The sequence below is a fragment of the Hypanus sabinus genome, chromosome X1, assembly GCF_030144855.1.
Source record: "Hypanus sabinus isolate sHypSab1 chromosome X1, sHypSab1.hap1, whole genome shotgun sequence".
NCBI classification, from domain to species: domain Eukaryota; kingdom Metazoa; phylum Chordata; class Chondrichthyes; order Myliobatiformes; family Dasyatidae; genus Hypanus; species Hypanus sabinus.
Window position 1 is genome coordinate 42,423,120 of NC_082738.1, and position 20,737 is coordinate 42,443,856.

At 41.4% G+C, this 20,737-nt stretch overlaps 1 protein-coding gene across 3 annotated transcripts in view; it reads right to left on the reverse strand.

Moving 5' to 3' along the window:
- plcl5 (phospholipase C like 5) overlaps window positions 1-20,737 on the reverse strand; it is a 250,941-nt gene that overhangs the window by 88,643 nt on the left and 141,561 nt on the right. For 2 of the 3 annotated variants that reach the window (XM_059956469.1, XM_059956470.1), the window contains exons 2-3: window positions 9,193-11,679; window positions 3,866-4,069 (exon numbers count right to left, since the gene is read on the reverse strand). In XM_059956469.1, the coding sequence (XP_059812452.1) occupies window positions 3,866-4,069; window positions 9,193-11,679 (2,691 nt within the window). Of the gene's footprint in view, window positions 1-3,865; window positions 4,070-9,192; window positions 11,680-16,519; window positions 16,624-20,737 lie in introns of those variants that run through there. The other variant, XM_059956471.1, reaches the window with a different exon arrangement.

A 20,737-nucleotide genomic window follows, 5' to 3' on the forward strand; every position in this document is an offset into this window, starting at 1 on the left:
CTTTTTGTATTTCATTCCTCATGGACTCCAAATCCATTTCTGCAGTTTTTCCTCCATATCAGTAATATTGTTTTTAGTACCCCCTTCCAAAATGAACAACATCATATTTTCCCCATTATACCCCATTTGCCAGTCACATAACCTACCAATATCTTTTCATAAACTGCTAGTATCCATCTTGCAATTCACGTTAATATCTATTTTTGTGATTTGGTTGCAGTATGTTTGCTTCCTCCCTCTAAGTGGCAGTATAATTCAGTGGCCACTTTATGAGGCAAACCTGTACACTTGCTTGTTAATGCAATTATCTAATCAGTAAATCATGAGGCAGCAACTCAATGCAGAAAAACATACAGACATGGTCAAGAGATTCAGTTGTTGTTCAGACCAAACATCAGAATGGGGAAGAAATGTGATCAAAGGGATTTTGACTGTGGAATGATTGTTGGTGCCAGACAGGATGCTTTGAATATAGCAGAAACTGCTGATCTCCTGGGATTTCAACACACAACAGTCTCTAAAGTTTACAGGGAATAGTGCAAAAAACAAAAAATATCCAATGAGTGGTAGTTCTGTGGACAGAAATACCTTGTTCATGGGGGAGGTCTTTACAGAATGGCCAGATAGCTTCAAGCTGACAAGAAGGTGACATTAACACAAAAACCACACATTATAACAGTTGTACCTCCTGTAACTAACAAAATAGCCACTGAGTGTATATTGTAATCTGTTGAAACCCAGCACTGATATGATATTGTCATTTTAAAAAAATTGGATAGGTATATGGACAGGAAAGGAATGGAGGGTCATGGGCTGAATGCAGGTCGGTGGGACTAGGTTAGAGTAAGCGTTCGGCACGGACTAGAAGGGCCGAGATGGCCTGTTTCCGTGCTGTAATTGTTATATGGTTATATGGTTATAATTCCTATGGTCCTCCACTGGTCACAAGTTGCCAACTTGAAACCTGTTATCCCTATCCGTTACTTTCTGCCTGGCAATCTCTATCCATGCCAGGTTTTGCCTCTAACACCATGGGCTCCTATTTTGTGACTTAACAACTTATGAGCTGCCTCATCAGGCACCTCCTGCAAGTACAACGGCACCTGCTGGTTGCTCTCTATCCACTCTGATCAAGACCTCCTCAAAAGACTCTAATACCTTTGTCAGACACAATTTGTCTCTCATTACTCCAGGTTGACTCTGCGTGACTAATCATTATTTTTTAAAATGTGCTGCTGTTACTTCCTTCATGCAACTTTTTCGTGACAATAACAGTTAATTGCCCAGGCTTTTCCACTTCTTGCCTCCCTCTCCTTTTGCATATCACATTGGCAGATTTCCAGCCTGCTGGCATTTCTCCAGAATCTAAGGGTATTTGGAATATTACAACTATTTTAGTAACCATTTCTTTTATAATCCTAAGATGCAAGCCATTTGGGCCGGGGGCTTATCAGCTTTTAAACTCTTTAGTTTGCCTAAAACTATTTCTCTAGTGATGCTGATAACTTAATTCCTCCAGTATTAATGGGGCATTTGTTGTACCTTCTATTGTTAAGACTGATGCCGTTTACTTGGTCCCATAACTATTTCTGCAATCTCATTCCCCCATGCCCTAGTTGACTCTTTTTTAAAGATTAGCTTTATTTGTCCTATGTACATTGACACATACGGTGAAATGTGTCTGAAAAACAGTGAAATGTGCACTCTCATGAGCTCTCTCTTCCTTTTTATAAAGAGATGTTCATTGGCTGATTCTATCTTCCTCACTAGATTACACTCTCAGTTTGCTTTCTCTCTCATCAGCATCTATGTTTTTTTGTCTGGCTTCGCTGAATTCCTAATTTATCTCAGTCTCTGTGTCTACTGCCAACATTTACCATTTGTATGTTCTTTCTCTTTCAACTTAAGCCCTTAAGGCCGAGTCACTTGGGTATATTTAAAGCAGAGGTTGATAAGTTTTTGATTGGGGGGGGGTCAAAGGTTATTGGGGGTAAGGCAAAAGAATGGGGGTGAGAGTGTTAATAAATAAGCCATGATGGAATGAATGGTGGATTAGGCTCAATGGGCTGAATGAGATAACTCTGCTCTGATGTCTTATGGTCCTTAACTTGCTGGGTAGGCCAAAGCTGGTTCATCCTTCCCTCAAAATCTTTCCTTCCTTTCGGATGTATTTTCCAGAGTGTCCTGAATTATCTCCTTATGTCTATCGCTCCTTGCCTTCTGTCTGTTCCTTTGAACTATCTGCCCAGTTCAATTCTGCCATTGCTATTTCCTGTTATTTCAGTTAAACATATTCGATTCCAATGTAAATGCCTCACTCTCAGTGAATATGAAACAAAGTGTTTTTGCCCCAAGAATTTGATGGTTGGGTGCATTTCATATATTCCTGAAAAATATCCCATGAAGCCAGATCTGAGTGCACATGTAACTATATCAAATGATCTTGAGATCTACAAATGTTTCAGTTTCCTTTTCACAACATTGGAAGTTTCCAGTCAGGTCACATGTGTGAATAGAATTTCAATGATTACTCATGGGACTCACTGGCCAATTATTTTGGCTTTATGTGATAATAACTTTTAATTACATTTTGCAATCTGAAAGCAAAGTTTTCTGCAACCCCATTAATGGGTTAGGTTATGAGTTCAAATATAATTAATGCTGAATAGTTTAGTTACTATGGAAACTGCACCCTAATCCAAGAAGTACTGCAGCCAATTTAGCTTTTATTTTGACGTGTACATAGTTTGAGTCTTTAGTCAACCACAGTGTAGCCCCAAGTTAGCTAAAGGTTGGTGAAATGAAAAGAAGAGCTTGACTTGTTAGCCACAACCACATGCCATCAGGTAGAAGGTACAGAAGCCCTACACCACAGCTTCAGGAACAATTATTACCCTACAACTACCAGGTGCCTGAACATGTGTGGATACATTTATTCATTTCTTTTCTGATTAGCATCCCTGAGGCCTGATATGGTCATTCTGTCAGAAATCTCAAAGCAGGTGGTCATGGGAGAGACGACAGATCCTTGGGAAGACCGGATTGAAGAGGTGTTTGAGTGTAAGAGAGCCAAACACCAGGAGCTGGTAGAGCAGTGCCAGAGACAGGGGTGGACGGCACGATGTCAGCCTGTAGAGGTGGGGTTTAGAGGTTTTGTTGGCTGCTCGCTGTGCAGAACCAACTCTCTCCTTGGCATTATGGGGGCTGCACAGAAAAGAGCCATCAGGACCATCAGAGAGGCTGCTGAGCGAGCCTCCAGATGGCCATGGATAAAGAGGTGTGACCCATGGAACAATGCTGCTGGGAGACAACCCTGGCTGGGTTGTCTGGCTAAGAATGTCTGATGTTGAAAGACCTGAAACACCTGCTGACCCCAGGTTACATCACTGACGTGATCCAGCGCATCCCAGGGTGTATCTTGGCATCATGAACTGATTCTGTGGCCCACAGACTCATTTTCAATGACTCTTTACAACTCATGTTCTCAGTATTAATTTTAATTGCACAGTTTGTCTTTTGCATGCTGGTTGTTTGCCAGTCTGTCTGTTCATGTATACTGTAGCTTTTCATAAAATTATATTGTACTTTTTTTATTTTCCTGTAAAAGCCTGGAAGAAAATGAATCTCAAGGTAGTATATGGTAACATCTACTCTTGGTACTTTGATAATTAAATTTACTTCGAACTTTGAACATACCTTCAACTTGCCACCAGAAGTGGACATTGGGTATTTCTCTCCAGGAGATCTGTCAGCAGTTTTACTAATTCAGTGTGAGATTTAAGCAGTGGGCCTATGCCCTTTAAGACTAAAAGAACGGTGTTCATACACATTTCAGACCAAAACAAAATTGCATAAGTGGACTCACTGTATCATAGGCTGCTAGAACCTTCCTGAGAAGGTCTGGAATCGGACCCTGTGCCTCCATGGACGGATACTGTTCGCTGAGGTTCAGTGTCACCAACACTGTGTTATCACTGTTCAGTAACCATGACGACAGAGTTAGAATGCATTGCTTCATGTTCGCCGCAGGAGTCAGACCACACAACTCTTTAAAAGAGACCATGGCATTCTGTATAAAACACAACACATCCATAAAATATACTGTAACACCAGTTATAGGCATCTGAACTCATGCAACAAAATGGTTGAATTGTTTGCATCAGGATTTTTATAATTGATTAATAGTGGAAAAGAACAAAAAGTCATTTTCAAGAGGACATGAAATCTTGTTCTAGGAGTTGATCTTAACAAATACCCCAGAATTTCTACCTACTACAAACTTTCAGGGATTTACACTCATAAAAGTTAACCATGTCATCCATTATGAATTCCAACATTTATTTAGTATGCATAATATTATAGTAAAATATTGAATGTGAATTCAGCTGAACAATACGACTTCTATTGCTGCTCCATCACATTCAGTACCCTGAGGAGACATTGCCATGGTTCAGTGGTGCGTCTCTCATGTTGATGAGGGGGGATGGTGGCATCGTCGGCAGTAGGCAGCATCAAGCATTATCCAACCCACTGAACATAGAACATAGAATAGTACAGCACATTACAGCCCTTTGGCCCACAATGTTATGCCAACCCTCAAACCCAGCCTCCTATATAACCCCCCACCTTAAATTCCTCCATATACCTGTCTAGTAGTCTCTTAAACTTCACTAGTGTGTCTGCCTCCACCACTGACTCAGGCAGTGCATTCCACTCACCAACCACTCTCTGAGTGAAAAACCTTCCTCTAATATCCCCCTTGAACTTCCCTCCCCTTACCTTAAAGCCATGTCCTCTTGTATTGAGCAGTGGTGCCCTGGGGAAGAGGCACTGGCTGTCCACTCTGTCTATTCTTCTTAATATCTTGTATACTTCTATCATGTCTCCTCTCATCCTCCTTCTCTCCAGAGAGTAAAGCACTAGCTCCCTTAATCTCTGATCATAATCCATACTCGAGTACATCTTAGTGTTTCACATCACCCTCTCAGCCTCTTCTCTATCACAAGATGATCACCCACTACAGTAAAACTCCAGTAATGAAGCACGCCCAGGACTTTGGTGATGATGGTCTGGTAGATTTTCCAGACTATTGGCTTTTAATCTGGGTAAAGAATTTCAGGTTTCTGTTAACTAAATATTATCCAATGGCGAGGAACTGCTGACTAACAATTACTTTGCAGGAGTCTTGGCAGATTTTTTTAGTTCCCTCTTTCAGAATCAGTCCACCTGTGGTTCACTGGGACATGTACTCCCTTATGGCGAACTGAGCAGGTTTCATTTCTCATTATATGACTGATTTGAGCTGAAATACAAGTTCCTGTGCTGTATGGCTCTATAATGCATCTCATGAATGAGTTGCCAAACTCAGGTTACAAAGAAGATTACCTGGTACAGTAAAAATACAGTATACTGCCTCCTAAAGATTCACAATTAACATCTCAACACTTGGTTCATTTTTTGTAAATATGTTACACAGTTAATTCATATTTGCTGTTGTTTTCAATAGTGGGAGAGCCTGGAACCAAAGAATGCAGCCTCAGTAAATAATGATGGCTCTTTAGAACAGAGATGAGGAGGAAGTTCTTTAGCCAGAGGGTGGTGAATCTGTGGAATTCATTGCCACAGACAGCTGTGGAGGCCAAGTCATTGCGTATATTTAAAGCAGAGGTTGATAGGTTCTTGTTTTTTTTTAATTGACGTACAACAAGGAGTAAGGCCTTCTGGCCCTTTGAGCTGTGCCGTCCAACGATCCCTCAGTTTAACCCTAGCATAATCATGAAACAATTTACACTGACCAATTAACCTACTGACCAGTATATCTTTGCACTGTGAGAGGAAACCAGAGCACCCAGAGGAAACCCACATGGTCACGCCTTACAGACAGCGGCAGGAATTGAATCCTGATCATTGGCACAGCAATGCGTTGTGCTAACTATTATGCCACCATGCCATCCCACGTAAGGGCATCAAAGGTTGCAGGGAGAATGCGGTTGAGAGGGAAAATCAATCAGCTGTGATTGAATGGCGGACCAGACTCAAGTGGCCAGATGACTTAATTCTGCTCGTATGGTCTTATTCCAGTGAACCAGGTCACTTGAAGGCAGTGTGGCAATCAGGTCTGTGGAGTGTTGGTGGGAATGTGGGAACCAGGCCCAGATGAGTGGAGGTTAGCCTTGGTCTGTTAGAATGGGTGCAGGAAGCAGGGTCCCGGTAGGTGGAGTAGGAGGGTGGGAAATATTGTCTGTTGATACTTAACCATTGGGAGTTTGGAACTGATTTGCGATATCCATCGTGATGTCTGGTTTAGACCAGAAATATCGACAATTTAGACCATAAGACATAGAAGTAGAATTAGGCCATATGGCCCATCGAGTCTGCTCCACCATTCGATCATGGCTGATCCTTTTTTTTAATCTCCTCCTCAACTCCAGTTCCCGGCCTTCTCCTGTAACCTTTGATGCCATGTCCAATCAAGAACCTATCAATCTCTTAAATATACCCAATGACATGGCCTCCACAGTTGCATGTGGCAACAAATTCCACAAATTCACCACGCACTGGCTAAAGAAATTTCTTGCATCTCTGTTTTGAAAGGGCGCCCCTCTATCCTGAGGCTATACCCTCTTGTCCTAGACTCTCCCACCATGGGAGACATCCTTTCCACATCTACTCTGTCTAGGCCTTTCAACATTCAAAAGGCTTCAATGAGATTCCCCTCTCATCCTTCTGAATTCCAGCAAGTACAGGCCCAGAGCCATCAAATGCCCCTCATATGATAACGCTTTCTTCCCCCCCCCCACTCCACCCCGACCCCTCCACAGATACTGCTTCACCTGCAGTGTTCCTCCAGCAGATTGTTTGTTGCACCAGGTTCCAGTATCTGCAGTCTCTGGTGCTTTGGGATTTCGGAGTCATCAGATGGCAGTATAATGGACATTACTGCACTTGATAACCCACTTATAATGAGCAGGCTGAGGCCAGAGAGGCTTTAAAGAGTTGCAATGAGAAAATAAATCTGCTCAGTTGGCCAATAGCTAAGGAAGTAAGACACGTCCCAGTGAGCCACGGGTGGGGCTGACTTTGGAAGGGAGAAAGGAGAAAATCAGCCAAGAATCCTGCAAGTAATTATTATCCAAGAGTTCCCTGCTGTTGAATAATATCTAGTGACAGAAACAGGAAACTCTGTATCCAAGTTACAACTATCCCCCTCAGACAAACAGCTTGGCAAGTTCATATATTTATTTTTTATTCATTTAGAAGAACAGCGAATGAACAGGCCTTTCTGGCCCAGGAAATCCGCACCATCGATGAGAGGCAGTGATCGTGTGGATAGTCAGAGGCTTTTGTCCAGGGCTGAAATGGCTAGCACAAGAGTACACAGTTTTAAGGTGCTTGGACGTAGGTACAGAGGAGACATCAGGGGTAAGATTTTTACACAGAGAGTGGTGAGTGCATGGAATGGGCTGCCGGCAACGGTGGTGGAGGCAGATACAATAGGGTCTTTTAAGAGACTCCTGGACAGGTACATGGAGCTTAGAAAAATAGAGGGCTATGGGTAACCCTAGGTAATTTCTAAAGGTATGGACTTGTTCGGCACAGTATTGTGGGCCGAAGGGCCTGTATTGTGTTGTAGGTTTTCTATGTTTCTATCCAACTACACTCATGACCAATTAACCTACTAACCCATATGCCTTTGGAATGTGGGAGGAAACGGAAGCACCCAGAGGAAACCCGAGTGGTCACAGGGAGAACGTACAAACTCCTTACAGATAGAGGTCGCTGGTGCTATAATAGCATTATGCTAAACACTATGCTATAGTGCTGCCCCTTCAGCCTTGAGGGAAGGCTTGCATTTCTATAGCTCCTCTCACATCCCCAAAGCACCTAACAAGTTATTGAAGTTGACAAGAGAGGAGATGCAGTTTAATGATTTTTATGCACAGAAAGCTCCCTGAAACAGCAAAGTGATGATAATGGACAGTGTGAGGGAATAAATATTGACCAGGATCATGTCCCTGCTCTCCATTACAATATGTAGCCACCTGGGAGAGTAGGTGAAACTTCCTCGGAAAGTAGGTGCTCGATGGAGGTCTCCTGTAAAATATAGTACCTCTGGCAACAGAGTGCTTTGCTCAGCAGTATAATGTCAACCTACATACTTCTCATATAAATCTTGAATCTTCAGCCCTAGGGCTGTCAATTGAGACAAGTCTGAATGAGATACAAGAGAGTGAGGTAGCAAGTCCGAAAACCCAAAACGCTTCAGGTATTACCATTGAATGGGATTGCATGAGGGATGCTCACAATAATGCATGTAAGATGAAGAAAAGTACGGGAAGGGTTCCTCTGCAAAGTTACCTCAGTTATGAGAATAAATAAGGAGATGTTGGTTTAATGTTACTAAAAATATAAAGTGCTGGAGGAACTCAGAGGTTCAAGCAGCATCTGTGGAGGCAAAGGGATGGTCAATGTTTCAGTTTGAGATTCTGCCTAAGTGTCTTGATCCAAAAAATTAACCATCTGTGACATGTCCTCTTCTCATTACCACCTCAGGGAGGAGGTACAGGAGACTGAAGACCCACACTCAAGATTTTAGAAACAGCTTCTTCCCTCTGCCATCAGATTTCTGAACGGTCTGTGAGCCCATGAACACCAGCTCGCTATTCCTCACTTGCACTATCTATTTATATTTAACTTACAGAAATTTGTTAGGCCTGCACTGTACTGCTGTCACAAAACAATAAATTTCGTGACTTACGTCAGTGACTATAAACCTGATTCTGATTCATCTCTTTGCCTCCACAGATGGTACCTGACTCATGGCATTCTTCCAGCTCTTAAACTTTAGCTTCAGGTGCCAGCATTTGCAGCCTCTTGTGTCTCCTGTTTTAACATTAATAAAGCTGTAAGCATGAAATTCCTCATGCAAATAATGGTTAGGAGTTAAAGTGAATAAAAGAAAAGAGCACTGGAAACAGAAATCCTGCAGACATTAAAGAGCCATTTGAATTCTCCGCCATATAGTTCCTGTATATGGGTCCCATGTCCTTAATGGGATACCTAAATTGGGCTGAATGGCATTTCTAATTTGCAATTGTATTTTGCTGATGAGAAGGATGGGACAAGTGAAAGAAATCTGGAGGAAAATGGAAGAGAAGCGCCAAATAACACTGATTCTAATACAAACCATACCTGTACGTTTTCTCGGAAGTCCATTGCTTCGCATAAGGGCTGAGTAGCTGCTCTAAAGACCTCGTCGATAACTTTGATCCCTACAGTTTTGGTGGAAGTATATTCTCTGGCCTTTTTTCCCTTGCGAACAGAAAGCCCCCTTTTTTGGGACTTCCCGCCACCTCGTCGATTGCTAACAGCCACATGTATAAACAAGCTCGAGTGTGGAAGGAACTCTCCTGTCAAGGACTGAAGAGGCACGTGTCTGTATCCTGCCTGCAGACATTCAAAGGGTATGGTGTACTGCGCAATGAACTCGTCCCCGATGTAGTCATCATCTAGAACTACAAAGCGTAAGAGTGCAAGCTCAGGCAAATTAATTTGAAACTCAAAGCTCTCATCAAAGATAGGATTGTCATCATGCTGAGTCACTGTCTTAGTCCTTTGCTCTGAACAATCAGCTGGAATCCCGTGGATCTCCACATACACATATGGTTCTACAACATCCCCCTTGGCTGCAGAGCCTTTAGGCTTGGGCAGGTTTTGCCCACTAATGATTTTAATATGAAGAAGCTGGGCTGACACTCCTGGCAAAGAATCCTTTGCATTGGCACTGAAGTAGGATACCTCTTCCCTCATGATGGCAGGACGGAGTACATACCCACAGTTTCCATTCTGTCGAAACCAGCCAATGTTGAGGTCCATCATTAGCCCAGGAGTCTGATAGTTCATAGCCACCATCTGGCAACCACATTTCCAAAAGTCCTGGGGATTCATATTACTGGCATCGATTCTCATGGGGCTGGGGTATACCCTAGACAAGAACTTTTTATTGTAAATCACAAAGTCCTCTGGATATTCATTGGCAATTCTGCTTGCCACCACCTCACTGAATGAGCAAATTTCCCAGTATTTCTGATTTCTCCTGGAAACCTCAAAGTCCCTAAACTGCACTGACTTACAGAAGCTCACCAGATCGGAGAGCTCTTTCGAAAGCCTTAGCTTTCTTTCCGAGGGTACAGTCAATTGATCCATACTGTCTTCAGCCATGCCTTGGCACATTTCGATCCCTTCGTCTTCATCACTAACATCTCCTTCAGAATCAGAGTAATTCCCAGGCAACTTCTTTCCTTTAAGGAGAATCTTTCCCTTGAGTTGTTCTGGTGATGGGAGGTAATTGCTCTCTGGATCTGGAGGATCCACGTGTAATTTGTCCCCCAGAATCTTCTTGATATGTTGAGCCATCACTTTCTGCTGTTGGACTGAGCACCGTGTCACCAAACAGAGAATCAGTGGGTGCTGTGAAGCTACAAAAGCATACTTATTTATCACATCAATAACTGTCCGAAAGGGTATTTGCGCTGTCACCAAGTTGCCGGCATAAATCAGAGGTTCATTATCTGGGCCATCACAAACCACAAGTTCAATGCTACGGCAGCCCATTTTCAAAGCTCGTATATACCCATTAACGTCTGAGGAACCCCAGAAATGGTCTTCCAGCAGACAAGCATTGTGGGAAGAATTAATGTAGTAATGAGACAAAGGCTGAGTCATATCTTGACACACGTTTTCATGTTGTAGATCAAAGAGGTGGCACTCAAGTGATAAAAGGTAATTTGTAAAACCGTCTATGGACAGGAAACCTTTCTCCTGACCTTCTTGCGATGGTTCATATTTGCGAATGATTTCCAAACACATCTCTTCCGTCAAGCCCTCCATTCCTTGCTCTACATCCAGGAACAACATAAGGTCCTTGGAGTCAAGCCATTCTTTATTACTGGAGAACTGTACAAGCAGAAAATATATCTCTGGCCGGGTGCAGAGTTCACAGTAAGCCTCGGTGAAGGTCTCCAAGGTAACTTCAGTTCCGAGTTTGTCCTTTGCCTTCTGCAGTTCTTTAAATTTCAGCTCAAGTTTTGTTGTCTTTATCCCAGGACTCAAACCTTTAATGAGTTGGACTGCCCTAGTCAGTGGAATGAGACCTTGAGTACCATCATTTCCTGTGTGAAACACTGACTTCAGCCAGGAAGACCTCAGGCTGTTTTGGTTTGACTCTGTCACGTGAAGCGTATGTTTTCCATATGATACCAGGTACCTCAGTCCCATAACCCAAGTGTTCACAATATCCGCAGAACTAGCAACCAAATCCAATGATTCATAGTTCTCCCCATAAATAATCGAGAAAGCACATTCATCGGAAAATTGCTCTGAAATCCCATTACTGCGAAGCACAGGGGTCTTCTTTCCCAATCTCACTTCCTTGATGGACTTTATTTCAATTTTTGCTTTGTCGGAGTCCTTTTTGGATGGCTCCCATCTCAGCGATCTCATATCAGAATCAAGAATGAAGTAACGGTTGTACACTCTGGAGTTTGAGCGAATCTTTTTCATCTCACATCCCTCCAGCATGAAGGAGATGCAGGCTGCAGTGCTGTTGATTTTGCGATCGTTGGGCATACTGCTGAAAGAGACCGTCTTTTTCCTGTCCCGCCTTTGCCGTGACCCATCCTGAAATGAACAAAACAGAATTATGTAAAACATTCATTCACATTTGGTTGACAGCAGTATCCAATAAGATGGCTGCACTGAACGTGGCAAACATATATTATAAGTTAAATAAAATCACTTGAAGGTTTTGTCCATCAGTATCACCATTTGTTAGCCACATCTAGCTGCCCCCTTTGAAGGGGAAGATGGATTTACATACCGTGGCTTTTGTAATAAATATATGTCTGGCTCATTTTGAAATGTAATGGCTTTCTAGCTACATTTTCTCAAGTACCATTTGTCATCCTCATGACTTACAGATCTAACCCAAAGCAGATTTCCCACAGAAAACTGAAAGCCATTTATAATAATTATTTTACAGAAAATAGGTTCTAATAGGTGTCAGTGAAGCCCAGTGTGGTCTGTCCCAATTCATTACTCACTCAAACTACATCTGCAAAATTACATGTGTGCCAGTCAGCCAAAGAAACAAATGTGAGTTTTTCAATGACCTGAAATATCTTCAGCAGTTGCAAAACATACATCAACTGTGTGGGCTTTAAATCGCTTTCAGCAGAAAATGAGGAAAAAACACTCTCAAAATGTCACTTAGATAAGAAGATTAGGAGAAATTCATTCAGCGTCCTATCCCAAGCCCATTTTCAGTCAAATTTACCCTTCTGCAGATCTCCAACTATTTCTGTAAGCCTATGATCTCGGAGAAGCCTGCTGAAGAACAGATGGTAAAAAGATAAATTCTTGTAAATTATCAATATCTCTTGATCTGGTTTGAATGAAAAGCAGAGAGCAATCTCTGGGAGGTGACAAACAGACTACTAATACACCTACACTAACTCTGTGATAAGCTCTTAATACTTACGGATGAAATTGGAGCTTGCTGCAATAATGATAACCTGATATTAGTTTTAATGTTATAACTTATCTCCTAAAAGCAGACAATCGAACAATTTATTTTTTATTGTATTTTAAAAGAAGAACAATTTGCATCTTTTATTGCTTTTTTTTTACAGAGTCAGAGCATCCTAAAATGCTTCAAGGTCGTTGTAATTACTTTGGGAATAAAATCCATATTGTAATGTAAGAAAAAGTGAACCACAATCAGAATTGGGTTTATTGTCACTGGAATTTGTTGTGTCATGAAATTTGTTGTTTTGCAGCAGCAATACAGTGTAATACGTAAAATATACCAGAAATTACAATACAAAATATATATAAAAATTAAATGTACTGCAAAAAGAGAGCAAATATAGTGAGGTAGAGTTCATGAGTTCATTGTCCGTTGAAAAATCTGACGTTGGAGGGGAAGAAGCTGTTCCTAAAAGGTTGAGTGTGTGTTTTCAGGCTCTCCAATGGTAGTAATGAGAAGAGTGGGTGGTGGGGGTGGAAGTGACAATCTCATGGCAGAAAACAGAGCCACACAAAGAGGAATTTGACCTCAGTCAGGAGGGTTGCGCTTGCATTTTTATTTCAGTTATTTATGGGACTGGACATTGATGAAACGGCCAGAAGTCGCAGTCACTGAGAAGGCGGTGATGAGTCACCTTCATGAACTTTTGCAGTCCTCTGAGGTGATATTGGGGGAGGGCTATTCCAGGACTTAAAACTCACAATGATGAAGGAATGGTGCCAGGATAGTGTGATTTACTGAGAAGCCTTCAGGCAATCCACCTGCTCTCCTTGTCCTTTCTGGTGGAAGTGGTCATAGCTTTATAGCCAAAGCTGTCAGAGTAATTGGAACTGTTTCTATGACTGCATATTCACTTCAAATGAGGCAAACTAGCAGGTGGAGTATAACATTCAACCAGTACCAGGTATTTAGCCATAAAGTATTTCTGCTCCAGTCCATCGGGCCTTGGGTTATTTTAGACTGTTAATCCAAGTATGTTGTGTAGCCATCTCAATATAGATGGTACGGTAGTATAGCGGTTAGTGTAACGCTGTATGGTGACAGTGATCGGGGTACATTTCCCGCTGCTGTCTGTAAGCAGTTTGTACGTTCTCCTCGTGACTGCACCTGTGTTTCCTCCGGGTGCTCCGGTTTCCCCACGTTCCAGAGACATACAGGTTAGTAGGTTAATTGGTCACATGGGTGTAATTGGGCGGTGCGGGCTCGTTGGGCCAGAAGGGCCTGTTACTGTGCTGTACCTCCAAATAAAATGAAATAAAAGACATATAACTGATGAAGGTAACACAGAATTTTCAATAGTTAAATAAAATTAACATTGTTACATACCAAAAAAACCTCAAGCTAACTGAAAGCAATAGGAAAGTTTAGCCTGGTAATGCAGCTAAAAGGGATTCCTGCTGTTCAAAGCAACTAAACGGAGACGAGTCATGACATTGGGATCTTCTGAGGGTTTACAGCCATGGTCCTGCATTGCCAATTATTGTGCTGTCACAGTCCATAGAAATGCAGTTGCATAGGCCTTGGACCAGAAATAAGAACTCACAACAGCATTGTGGTAAACAATAGAAAATGTATTATTTTAGTTGCAGAAATATGAAAATATTGAGCGTAAAAATTCAATTGAATATCTCTTGAATAGCACAACTGTGTTGTCTCCATGTATGTGCCTATTTTTGTCTTCTATTGTTACCAGATGGCTTCCTGTGATCCTCCTAGGTCTGCTATCTTCAACAACAGATCACTGGTCAACTTGCAATGATTTCCTGGTTCTAAGCTTGTGACGTGCAGGTATTTCAAAGTACCAAAGCTGTTCCTCCCAATAGAGCTATTTGTATCCAGATGCTGCCAACGATAACCTTTGTTTCACAGTTTGAGGTGAAAGGTGAGGCCCGCAACTCAATAGCACTTAAAAGATGACAAGATTACATTTTATTTTTTTCCCTCAAACGTTTCTTGGTTCAATTTTAAAACAATCATGTTCATCACACTTCAGATAAAATCAGTTGGTAAAGTGATAGCCAGGTTTGAGTTGCAGAATAGACCTGCAGATTGAAGCATGTTCCATTAAATTGTGATTTACTGAAGAAAACCAAATGACCATGCTCACTATGAGTGTCCACTTCATTTAACAGAAGGGGCTAGTATGAAGCTATGAAGCAGCTTACCAACTGTAACATTGTACAGAAATCAGGAATTTCATCCATTGACGTGTTAAACTAGTCATTCACCACAACCAGTGGGAATTCATTAACTACACATGTTTCTGATCATCAGCCCCTTTTGGCTCTGAGATGGAATTTTATTGTTAAGCCTTTTAACTAACACTCTGCCTATCTGAACCAAATCATAATATTATTCATGAAGTGAATTGTTAGAACATCATAGAATTAGCAAGCCCCTTTTTTAGTTGTCAACCCAATAGATATTTCTGGTCCCTTCTGTAGCTTCAAATATGGTTTAATTTACTGGCAGTTAAAATTCTGTGGTTCTTTACCATTGAGAAAAATGCTTACATAATCTAAATCACGGTATTACAAAGACATCTGATTTACTCCTAAACTTAAAAAAAAATTATTTTCTTACTCTCAGAGTTACTTAACAAAATAATTCCTTATTTACCACATGCTTCAATGGCCAAGGAGTTCTGCTTCACTGGCATGATATAGAAATATTATTGATAAGTACACATCCTACAATTGGTTAGACGTGTCCCTCTATGATCAGCATATTCAGTAAACAGGGAATAACAGCGTGCAAAAGAAGTGTAATGGTCAGCCATATTTAGAACAATGGAGTAGAAACTACAGGAAGATATGATCATACTAAAAAGTTCCCATCTTGAGCACTGTGTCCAGTTCCAGACACGAAGGAAGAAATTAGGCACTGGTGACAATTCAGAGGAGAGTCCCAAGTGACAAGGGCACTGAATCATTTAGACAGACTGGCTTAGCCTGTCTGTGCTCTGAAAGGAAGGAGCTAGACAGTGATATCATCAAGCTATTCGAAGTAGAAAATGAAAAGGAAAAGGTGGATTCAGAAGATTACTTCAAAATAAACTATCAAAGTAGAACAGGGGATGTGGGTTCAAACTGACTGCATTTAGGATGGAAGGAAGCTTCACTGCACAGAGCGATCAACACTTGGCTTGGCCTTGAACATGAGCCATTGCTGGGGCTGCTGTTTCATCTAAGATTATTATACTCAAGGCACATTGGTCCTCCCAGTTCGAGTAGAACATCTAACGACACTATTAAAAAATACCAGGAGTCTCTCCCAAAACAGGGGCTAATTCTGATCAATCATTCCATGCACTTATAGAGTTCCTCATTGTCCTATTAGACATTGTTGGATGTACAGTGAAAATAGCATTATGTAACTGCAAGTTCCCTTTTTCTCTTCCTTTCTATCCCCTGCAACTTATTCATATTAACTGCTGGAAGAACTTATTGTATAATTTCCAGGCATCCAACTCAACAGAGATATTGATAAGAAATGCTTCTTTTTTCTATAGGCCAGTGAAGACCCAGAAGACTAGAGAAAACACAGTACATATATGATTGCCCTACTGAACTAGTCTTTATAAGGAAACATGCTTCCTGCTAGGTACACACTCTAGATTACTGCAGACCTCTTCCAATCTCCTGCTGAAATAGTTAATGCTAATGCAGGTATCACAAAGTACTTGAACATACAGGGAATATCAAGATTCAGCCTTGTTCTCACATTAAACAAACCTGTCATCAGACAGTATCAGTAAACACAGAGTATCTCTGTAAGGGAGGATTCCTACATGCCCTTAGATTGTCAAGGAAAAAGCTCAGAAGAGTCATTCTTGGCACTTAAAAACCACACATTCCAAAAACAATTCAATTCACAAGTAAATCAAGTCACATTTTTTGAAGCTTAGCATGCATAGAATTGGACTGAAGGTACCTGTGGATTTAGCAGACTCTCCGCCTGTTTCAGGGTGTCCACTGTGTGTCCCTGACTCTGTTCTGATCCTTAGAATCATGATCAAAACCACTGCCCGTTTCCTGTAGCGCTTCACTAACGCTGCGGTGCTTGTCTCAACTAAAAGAAGAAGGGAGGAGTAGCACTGGGACAATCATTGCTGCAAGGAATTTATAGACATCTTTTGGAAATTCTAATAACAGATTTGCCATGTAAGCAAATCCAAAATAGTTGCTGTAGACATTTGAAATCACACTGAGGCCTACTTCAGGACAAATTAATATACCTGCTTCTTGCAGGTGTGTGACATGCCAGAAGCCACACTGGTAGGGATATCAATAGCCAACGTTTCCACAACTTAATTGGCTTGATGTCATCAAAAAGGTGGAGGCTACAAAGCAAGGGGAAACACCCTGCAAAGCCAGTGCCGCTAAATTCCTACCTATCTCATTAACTCTCATTTCTTGCTGACTCAATAAAACAGCCAGATAATCAAAGACCACACCCACCCCAGACATTCTCTTTTCCCACCTCTCCTACTGGACAGAAGATACAAAAGCCTGAAAGCACATAGAACCAGGTTCAAGGACAGCTTCTGTCCCACTGTTAACAGGCTTTTGAATGGATCTCTTGTACAGTAAGATGGACTCTTGACCTCACAATCTACCTATTATGGTCTTGCATTTTATTGTTTACCTGCACTGCACTCTTTTGGTAGATTTTACACTTTATTCTGCATTGTTATTGTTTTACCTCATTCTAGATCAATTGTATTGATTTGATCTGTATAAACAGTATGTAAGACAAACTTTTCACTCTATCTTGGTACATGGTCCAGTAATAATCCAATATCAATACCATTACCAAAAACCTTGTTGGATACTGTCAGCCTCTGAATTTCAGCTCTCAGAGCTGCTACATTTGAAATCTATTTCTGGTCACCATACATGCCCCATTCCCTATTAAATCTCCCCCCCTCATCTTAAACCTATGTCCTTTAGTTGTTGATTCCTCAGCCCTGGGAAATAGTTAGTGCACATTCATGCCTCTCATGATTCTAGACACCTCTATAAGACCAGACATCATTCTCATATGCTCCAATGAATAAGTCTCAATTTTCTCAACCTCCCTCCATAACTCAGACCCTCGAATCCTGGCAATCTCCTCTGCACTCTTTCCAGCTTTCCTATAGCAGGGTGACCAATACAGAGTACAATATTCTAAACATGAGAAAATCTGCAGATGCTGGAAATCCAAGGAACACACACAAAATGCTTCATTAGGACTGGTTCTTGGCCCGAAACATCGACTATTCACTCTTTTCCATACCTGCTGATCTCCTCAAGCATTTTGTGTGTGTTGCACAATATCATAAATGTGGCCTCATCAATGTCTTATACAATTGCAACCTATCATCTCAATTTCTATACTAAATGCCCTGATTGGTGAAGGCCAGCATGCTAAAAACCTTCTTCGTCAACCTGTCTACTTCTGATGTCCCTTTCAGGAAACCCTGTACTTGTACTTCTGGGTTGTTCTGTTCTACAACCCTTGCCAGGGTCCTACTGTTAACTCTGAAAGTCCTGCTCTCATTTGTCTTCCAAAAAAGCAATACCTCACACTTCTCCAAAGTAATCATTTCAAAAATCTGAAAATCCACCAATCTTTACTCGCAAATGAGCCCCCACAACTTTCCCAGTATAGAATTCCAAACTGCAATGCCTGTCAAACGCCCAACGTAAAGCATTTTACGATGTTAATTGTCCTCTATAATTGTATATCATTGCTTATACACTCACAAGTGGTTCATATAATACGACAACCCATGTTGATTCACTCAAACCACAACCAATTATAAACTAAAAACTGATCTCTATAAAATGGTCCTTCCAACCTAATAGTGTGTCTCTGCTGTTTAGAACTTCTATGTATGCAACAGCTCATGCTAAAAATCTTTTTCAGGAAACCATTTAGTTTACAAAAGGCTGAAAGTTGGAATGTGTTTAAGTTAGATAATGACATCTTGAGGAAATAATTTGCCTTATGCCATAACTAAAGAGTCTGTCCATTTCTATTAGATATTGTAATTCCAAAATAAAATCTTAAGAAGCTAAAGAAGGAATTATTCACCAAAACATGGGTTATGGATTAGGGAGTTTATTTAACTAGTACATTTCACCATCAGCTAAAGCTGGCAAAGTCAATTTGAGCCATATATGAATGATGCCACCCTGTTACTTTTGGTGACAGGAATCACAGGGAAGGGAAATGCCTTCAAATTAATCTCGGTTGCTTCAGCACACTTGCATTGACAAATGTCATTGTGACAGAGTGCAGCTCAAGTGTGCAAATAAGAATAACCAAGTTAGTTACCTACCTCAGGGGACACAGAGGCATGGAATGGGAGCAGGTTTAGGCCATTTGGCTCTAGATAAACTTTATTTGTCATATGTGCATCAAAACATTGAAAGGTAGTGAAATGAGTAATTTTGTGGAAATGACCAACATAGTCCTAGCATGGTGCTGTGGCCAACCTGCAAATGTCACCGTGCTTCCGGTGGCAACAACTTACTAACCCTACCCCGTACACCTTTGGAATGTTGGAGCAAATCTGAGCACACAAAAGAAACCCACACGGTCAAGGGGAGAATATACAAAATCCTTAGAGACAGCAGTGGGAATTGAACCCCTATCAGTGATCACTTACGCTGCAAAGCAATTGTATTAACCACTATACTACCATATGATAGCACTACTGTGATTGTTACACAACCTTTTGAACAGACAGCTAACACAGACTTGTAAATTTGACAGGATCTTATTAAATAAGAAGTCTAGTTACATCACTGTTGCTAAGGCATTGGACTAAAATCACACCAACACTGATGTCACCAGGTATGGCTGGCTTGTTAACATTGGCATCTCCCCTGCTAAAAACCTGTCTGTTAAAAATCAACACTACACTAAGGCACACTTACAAATAAATGTTTGTGATCAAATGTATGAATCTCATAGGACATGTTCAGCAGAAACATATGAAGTTAATTCAAGATTCAAGAGTGCTTATTGTCATTCTTCAGTATACAAGTGTCAAGAATGAAATGATTGTTACTCCAGATCTGATGCAGCATATAAAAACACAATATGCATCAATACACAAATACATAAATATAAAAGCAATCCTATAAAACACAATGTTTAATTAACTGTTGAGTGTGGACTTATATAGATAAGACTAGCTCAGACTGATTGTGTGTAGATAAAGTGATGCTGGGTGCAGGAGTATCTGTATATAAGGTGACTCTGACAGGAAATGATAAAGTGATAAAGTGACTCGCAGCAAGAGAAACTCTTCTAGCTAGCAGCAGAGCATATGAAAACACAGTAGGACAGTGACTGTGTCAGTGTAGGTACGAGGTGTGGAGTGTAAAGTGGTGGTACGTGTGGGGTAATGGGTGCTGAGGGGCTTTGGAGAGGAGTGGCTGATGTACTGTAGATGTAGTGGTGGAGGAGCAGGATTGACTTTTAAAAGAGCAGATTACAAAAATAAAATAGCACCAGTGAAAGCCACGTTTCTAAAATCACAGTGTCACCTGATGAGAGCGCGTGACACACAAAATGCTGGAGGAACTCAGCAAGTCAGGCAGATCTTTGAAAATGAATAAACAGTGACTTTTCAAGCCGATAGTCTTCCTCAGGGCTGGAAAGGAAGCGGGAAAGACACCAGAATAAAAGGTGGGGGTCGGGGGGAGGTGACAGGTGAAGCCAGGATCTGATAGGAGAGTGGACCACAGGAGAAAGGAAAGGAGGAGGGGCACCAGGGGGAGGTGATAGGCAGGTGAGAAGAGGTAAGAGGCCAGAGTGAGGAATAGAAGATCAAAATGCATGATGGCAGTTCTGCTTATGTTGACCTGAAGGTTCAAAATTAGAGACAGCCAAGGTCAAGTACTGGAAATGGTTATTCTGAAAACCATTTGAAGTACGGTACTGTGCAAAAGTCTTAGGCACATATGTGTAGCTAGAGCCTAAGACTTTTACACTGAACTGTAGTCATTTTAAGTAGTGCACTGTACTGCTGCCACAAAAAAATCATGACATATGTGACTGATGATAAACCTGATTCTGATATGGGTCTCTATTGTGGACTGAGAGTGGGAAGGAGGCAGGGAGAGGGGAGGGAGTGGGAAGCACCAGACAGAC